At 46.5% G+C, this 7,130-nt stretch overlaps 1 protein-coding gene across 1 annotated transcript in view; it reads right to left on the reverse strand.

Moving 5' to 3' along the window:
• The window catches only part of scara5 (scavenger receptor class A, member 5 (putative)), a 67,734-nt gene extending 62,079 nt beyond the window's left edge, over nucleotides 1–5,655 (reverse strand). The window contains exons 1-2 of the mRNA XM_080527855.1: nucleotides 5,526–5,655; nucleotides 426–537 (exon numbers count right to left, since the gene is read on the reverse strand). Coding sequence (XP_080383981.1) covers nucleotides 426–537 — 112 coding nt within the window. The 5' untranslated portion in view covers nucleotides 5,526–5,655. The remainder of the gene's footprint in view (nucleotides 1–425; nucleotides 538–5,525) is intronic.
• Between the last annotated feature and the right edge of the window lie 1,475 nt (nucleotides 5,656–7,130).

Below are 7,130 nucleotides of genomic sequence, written 5' to 3' on the forward strand. Positions count from 1 at the left end.
ACATTAGACTATGGCAGGACAAATAAGACTATGGAGGGACAAATTAGACTATGGCCGGACAAATTAGGTTATGACAGGACAAATTAGACTATGGTGGGATACATTAGACTATGGCAGGACACATTAGACTATGGCAGGACAAATTAGACTATGGCAGGACAAATTAGACTATGGCAGGAGAAATTAGATTATGGTGGGATACATTAGACTATGGCAGGACAAATTAGACTATGGTGGGATAAATTGTGTGTGTGTGTGTGTGTACCTTTGTAAAAGAGGGTAAGCTCTGAGTGTGTGTGTGTGTGTGTGTGTGTGTGTGTGTGTGTGTGTGTGTGTGTGTGTGTGTGTGTGTGTGTGTGTACCTTGGTCACAGAGGTTGAGCTCTGTGTGTGTGTGTGTGTGTGTGTGTGCGTGCGTGTGTGTACCTTGGTCACAGAGGTTGAGCTTGGAGAGGTTGTGTCCATCATACGCCTCCTCATACAGGGAGCCGCTCTCCCTCTCCTCATACGTGCTCAGATACATGGCCTTGTTCTCCATCTGGGGGAGAGGGGGAGAGGGAGGGGGGGAGGCCGGGGGGGGGGGAGGCAGAGGAGGAGGGGAGGGAGGGAGAGAGATGTCTTAGAAATCCTGGAATGATTTTCCACATCGTTACCATTTAGTGAACACAGACGTTTGATGAGTGCCTGTCTGCCAATCAGGTGACTAGCTGACCAATCATGTGACTAGCTGACCAATCATGTGACTAGCTGACCAATCAGGTGACTAGCTGACCAATCAGGTGACTAGCTGACCAATCATGTGACTAGCTGACCAATCAGGTGACTAACTGACCAATCAGGTGACTAGCTGACCAATCAGGTGACTAGCTGACCAATCATGTGACTAGCTGACCAATCATGTGACTTGCTGACCAATCAGGTGACTAGTTGACCAATCATGTGACTAGCTGACCAATCAGGTGACTATCTGACCAATCATGTGACTAGCTGACCAATCAGGTGACTAGCTGACCAATCATGTGACTAGCTGACCAATCAGGTGACTAACTGACCAATCATGTGACTAGCTGACCAATCAGGTGACTAGCTGACCAATCATGTGACTAGCTGACCAATCAGGTGACTAGATAACCAATTTTCTCTCATTGATAAACTTATAGCATAAAAAAAAAAAAAATACCCTAAACTCCTTCGCTAGTCATACAATCAGGAAATTCACTGGAAATAAACTATTTAAAACAATGTATGGATTTATTTCTTTTTGAGTATTCATGAGGCTGAAAATGTGTCTGTCTCATGGTAACCATGGTAACCTTGTGACAGCTCATATGTGACAGCAGCCAGTGAAACCAGGAACAAGTCGGCAGCCGATTTAATGTTCAGACTTATATTCAGAAAAATGTAAACACATTTCAGCGTTGTTGAAAGTCAATGACACATTGCTAGTCTACTAACACAGCTTGTTTTGTGAGCCTGCTAACAATGTAAAGTAGTGTTATAGTTAACTAGGTAGCAGTGGGGATTACTCATCCAATCCACTGAATTGCAATATTTGGCTTGACTAGCGAGTGTGTCATTGATTTCCAACAGCGTTGACATTTATTGAAATTATTCAGAATAAAAGTCTGAACATCTTGATTGGTTGGCGACTTGTTCCCCATTTCACCAGCTGCTGTCACATATTGTAGCCTGGCTAATGTTTAATTGCTTGCGAGTTATCACCGTCTAATGCCCTAGATCTGTGTCTGGTAACCACACACACACACACACACACCCACACACACCGCCAGGCTCGAGATGTGTGTTTGGCCACTCTGGTACTCTGTGATCCTGAACCGCCGGATGAGGTGATACAACATTAATCACTGTCAACTCAGCCACACACACACACACACACGCACATACAGTATACACACACACACACACAGTATACACACACACACACATACAAACGCTCCACAAAACACCATGACACACAGGCTGACACAGCCGGTGCCTTATGAGCCTCCTCATAGAGTCAAGGAGGAGGGGAGAGAGAGGAGGGGAGAGAGAGAGAGAGTCAGAGGTTTGGGAGAGAGAGAGAGAGTCAGAGGTTTGGGAGAGAGAGAAGGGGGGAGAGAGAGAGAGTCAGATGTTTGGGAGAGAGGGAAGGGGGGAGAGAGAGAGAAAGAGAGAGAGTCAGAGGGTTGGGAGAGAAGGATAGGGGGAGAGAGAGAGGTATGGGGGGGAGGGAGAGTGAGAGCTCCCCGCCTCCGCCATCAGACCTCTGCAGCTCATCCAGAATGCTGCTGCCCGTGGAGCAGGTGGGACGAGCTTCCCATGGTTGTCAGAACTGCAGAGTCACTACTCACTACCCATCTTGTGCCGGAGACTGAAGACCCATCTCTTCAGGCTACACCTTAACTGCTCCTCCTGAGACATCTACTACCCCCCAGCACTGCGTCTCCTGAAACACCTGCTTTTCCCCTATACTGTGTCTCCTAAGACATTTACTGCCCCCCTTGTACTGTTTCTCCTGTGTAAAAAAAAAAGTTATTTCTTCTTCTATCACTGAGACTGCCAATGGCCTCTGGCCTGAGCTAGATTACTCTTCATGCTACGACTGTTGGATTCACTTGGATTCACTTGGATTCACTTGCTTAGTCAAATGTATCGATTGTAAGTCACTTTGGAATAAGGCGTCTGCTAAATGCCAAAAATGTCAAATGTAAATAATGAGAGAGAGGGAGTCAGAGACACTGACTTCCACAGCAGAGACAGGCAGACAGGCAGACAGACAGACAGACAGACAGACAGACAGGCAGGCAGGTTTGCTAGGAGACCAGCGGTAGGGGGCGGGGTTGCTCGGAGACCAGCGGTAGGGGGCGGGGTTAGTACTGTCACCATGCAGAGAGGGACCATGAGAAAGTCAAGACTCACCCTACATTATTACCTCTCTCCCTCTCCCTGGAGTGTGTTTGTGTGTGTGTGTGTCTGCGTGTGTGTGTGTGTGTGTTTGTGTGTACGTGTGTGTGTGAGTGTGTGTGTGTGTGTGTGTCTGTGTGTGTGTGTGTGTGTGTGTGTATGTGTGTGTGTGTACGTGTGTGTGTGAGTGAGAGTGTGTGTGTGTGTGTGTGTGTCTGCGTGTGTCTGTCCGTCCGTGTGTGTGTATGTGTGCGTGTACAGTATAAGCATACTGCTCTATTCTACATGAAGCCGTCGGAGTCTGGACTGGTGTTGTCTCCTCACACACACACACACACACACACACACACACACAGACGCACACATGGACTCGCACGCACACGCACACGCACACGCACACGCACACACACACACACACACTCACGGACACGCACACACACACACATACACACACATACACACACGGACGGACAGACACACGCAGACACACGCAGACACACACACACACACACACACCATGTCCACTGCTCTATGAGGTCATTGTGTGTGAACAGAGAGAGAGAGAGGGAGAGGAGGAGAGAGGAGGAGAGGGAGAGAGAGAGACAGGGAGTGGAGGAAGGGGGAGAGGAGGAGAGAGAGGAGAGAGAGAGGAGGAGAGGGAGAGAGAGAGGGAGCGGAGGAGAGGGGGAGAGGAGGAGAGGGAGAGAGAGAGGGGGGGAGAGGGAGAGAGAGAGGGGGAGAGAGAGAGGAGGAGAGGGTGAGAGAGAGAAGGAGAGGAGGAGAGAGGAGAAGGAGAGAGAGTGAGGGAGAGAGAGAGAGAGAGAGGAGGAGGAGAGAGGAGAGGGTCCTCCATCTATCATTGTGACAGGGGGACCCCTCCTGTGATGTGTCTCTGCTACAGCATGTGTGTGTCTACGCCACGGAGGTCTGAATAGACCCCATACCCCTGACAATACACACACACACATACACACACACACACACACACACACACACACACACACACGATGACGGAATCTAACACACACAGGCACACAGGCGCGAGCACACAGACACAGACACACACAGACACACACAGACACACACAGACACACACACACACACACACACACACACACACACACAGAGGGACTCTAAAGAAGACAGAATAACGTGTGTAGTTGTGACCTCCCCTGCTCAGCTGAGTGACCTCAGCAAAGTACACAGGGTCAACTCTCAACTCTGGAGAGGGTGTGTGGTCCTGCAGAGAGAAAGAGAGAGACAAAGATAGGGAGATAGCAATAGAGGTAGAGGGAGAGAGAGAGACGGATAAAGAGAGAGAGAGAGAGAGAGAGAGAGAGAGAGAGAGAGAGAGAGAGAGAGAGAGAAAGTGTGTGTGTGAGAGAGAGAGGGACAAAGAGAGGGAGACAGTGATAGAGGTAGAGGGAGAGAGACGGAGAGAGAGAGAGACAGAGAGAGAGATATGGAGATATGGAGACAGTAATAGAGGTAGAGGGAGAGAGAGAGAGAGATATGGAGACAGTAATAGAGGTAGAGAGGGAGAGAGAGTGAGAGAGAGACAGAGAGAGATTATGGAGACAGTAATAGAGGTAGAGGGAGAGAGAGAGACAGAGAGAGATATGGAGACAGTAGAGGTAGAGGGAGAGAGAGAGAGAGAGAGAGAGAGAGAGAGAGAGAGAGAGAGAGAGAGAGAGAGAGAGACGGAGAGATACTGTGTTCAGTCAGCCATGTAGAGTTAACCCATTTCCCAGTTAATTAACCCGGCAGATACTTCACCCACGAGTGCACAAACATAAAAACAAACGTTTCCGGTGGGGTTATTGAAGTGCATTGTTCTCCCTCCATAACTGACGTTGTTCACCAGGGGACGTCCCTCCCACGTGGTGTGATACAGGTGCTCAGGTCACGTGGTGTGATACAGGTGTTCAGGTCACGTGGTGTGATACAGGTGTTCAGGTCACGTGGTGTGATACAGGTGCCCAGGTCATGTGGTGGGATACAGGTGCCCAGGTCACATGGTGTGATACAGGTGCTCAGGTCACCTGCGTCTAACGACGTCCAACAGGTGTCAACGGACCAACACATAGTGACGGGTATATTATAGGTACGAGTGTGACGACATTTAAATGTCCCGTTACTGGAAGCAACAAGTGACAGCCTACACACACACACACACACACACACACACACACACACACACACACACACACACACACACACACACAACCGTTTCAGCTCAAACAAGTTTCAAGTCTCGTGTATTTGTTACAGTACATCATTAACTACACAATGCTTAAGACAGAGTAGCATGAATAATAATAATAATAATAATAATAACAACGTTTTATTTGTATAGCGCTTTTCCTGCAAACGTCGCAGCTAAAAGTGCTCCTTTGTATACACATCCACAAAGCAACACAAGGAATAAATATAAAAAGCTAATCAAACCATTTGTACTTCATGTGTTTGTGGACAAAACAGTGAATGCGTTGCACGTGATAAATGCGTTGCGCGTTGACTCGTGGTGTTCTCCAGACGCATTGCACAGGTGGATGTTGTTGTGTTTTTAAAACAGAAACGGACTGTTATTAAAGTTCGGAGAAGTAATGTGACTCCACTCACCTTAGTTGAGACTGAAGGGTCGACCGCACGTTCTCATCTCTAGAAGGTCTCCAGAACAGAGACTCTCTCTGACTTCATCCCAATAAACCTCCTCTCAAAGTTAAACTCTGCTGCCCGTTGTCAATATGAATCTGTCGCTTATCTCCCCGTAGTGACCTTTCCGTTGTCAACATAAAAACCTTCGCTTGTTTCTCCGCAGTGATCTCTACGTTGTCAGCATCAAACAGTCGCTTATCTCCCCGCAGATAAGAGGGTTGTTATCAGCACGGCAGACTTCTCAGAGTCTCTGAGTCCCAGTGCGGAGAAGTTGGTGCCGCAGCTCTAGAGATGCTGGACTGAACTGATTTAGTTGTTTAAAGTGCCAGACTGAGCTGCCCAGGACTAGGACTAGGACTCGTATTAGACCCGTTCTGACAACCATCCAGTATCTAGTTTCGTACTGTCCCGGGGCAGTTATCCAGTATAAATGATGTGATGTAGTAAGAACTTGATCAACTTCTCTGGACGACTGCGCCCTCTGTTGGTCATGTAGGCGCGGTGCTGCAGTAACTTGGTAGTCAAGGCAATTTGACATTTGATGGAGACAAATATATTATAGTTCAGTAAAAGTCGTTATGGGGTCATCATAGTGTATACGTGCCTTTAGTGTCGGTACTTGATAATAATACATATTATACTATACGATAACATATATGTCAGAGAGAGAAATACTATGACACAAAACACAAAAACACAAAAATAACTGGCAGCTTTACGTGACAGTTGGAACTACGGTAGCCTGCCTGGGGATATTCCTAAAATCCATAATGACCCACGAGTGGTAAAACTGTTGATCAATGGTACAACCCCACATTGCGATGTTACAATAGTCTTTTTCGGCAATGGTAAATTACATAATAAAACGAGACTGCGCGTGGTTAATTTACATGTCCACAGTAGTTATAATTGTAATAAATAACAAATATCAAATTCTGACACACTGACACTGGCACAGTGTATACATATGAAATATTCACCATAAAATGTTCTGTTACAACATGAAAACATGATTCTGGTGTGGCTGAATAATATTATATTATTATTATTATTATTATTATTATTATTATTATTATTATTATTATTATTATTATTATTATTATTATTATTATTAACACAGCTGGTCGTTCAATGAGAGACATCGCCGCATGGTGGCACCATCGAGCCTCAGCGGAACTGATCCAGGTGTGCCCAGATGAGTCAGAACACAGGACAGGGCTGGAACCCTATGGTGCCAGGTAGAACCAGACACGAACGATAACTGTGTCAATCACTTCTAATTAAACTGTAACAACCTTTATTCATTCGTCTGTGAAAATTTCGAAACCGAATTAACGAGAAGTTAATCTACCTCAAGTAAGTTACGAGGACGACACACGGAGAATACCTGCGCATGTTAGGCGACGTGACACACACCAGAAGACACGGTTGGTAGTTTTAGTTTAAAACGTCTTGTGTATAATACGTGTTGTTGTTATTAGTAGTATCTATGACATGTTTTCCACTTATTTCATTCTGGTTATCCGACCGTCGTTTATCAAAAGTATAGCGTGCCGTTGTTCAGTTGGC

Source organism: Nansenia antarctica, assembly GCF_963989245.1.
Source record: "Nansenia antarctica genome assembly, chromosome: 3".
Lineage (NCBI taxonomy): Eukaryota > Metazoa > Chordata > Actinopteri > Argentiniformes > Microstomatidae > Nansenia > Nansenia antarctica.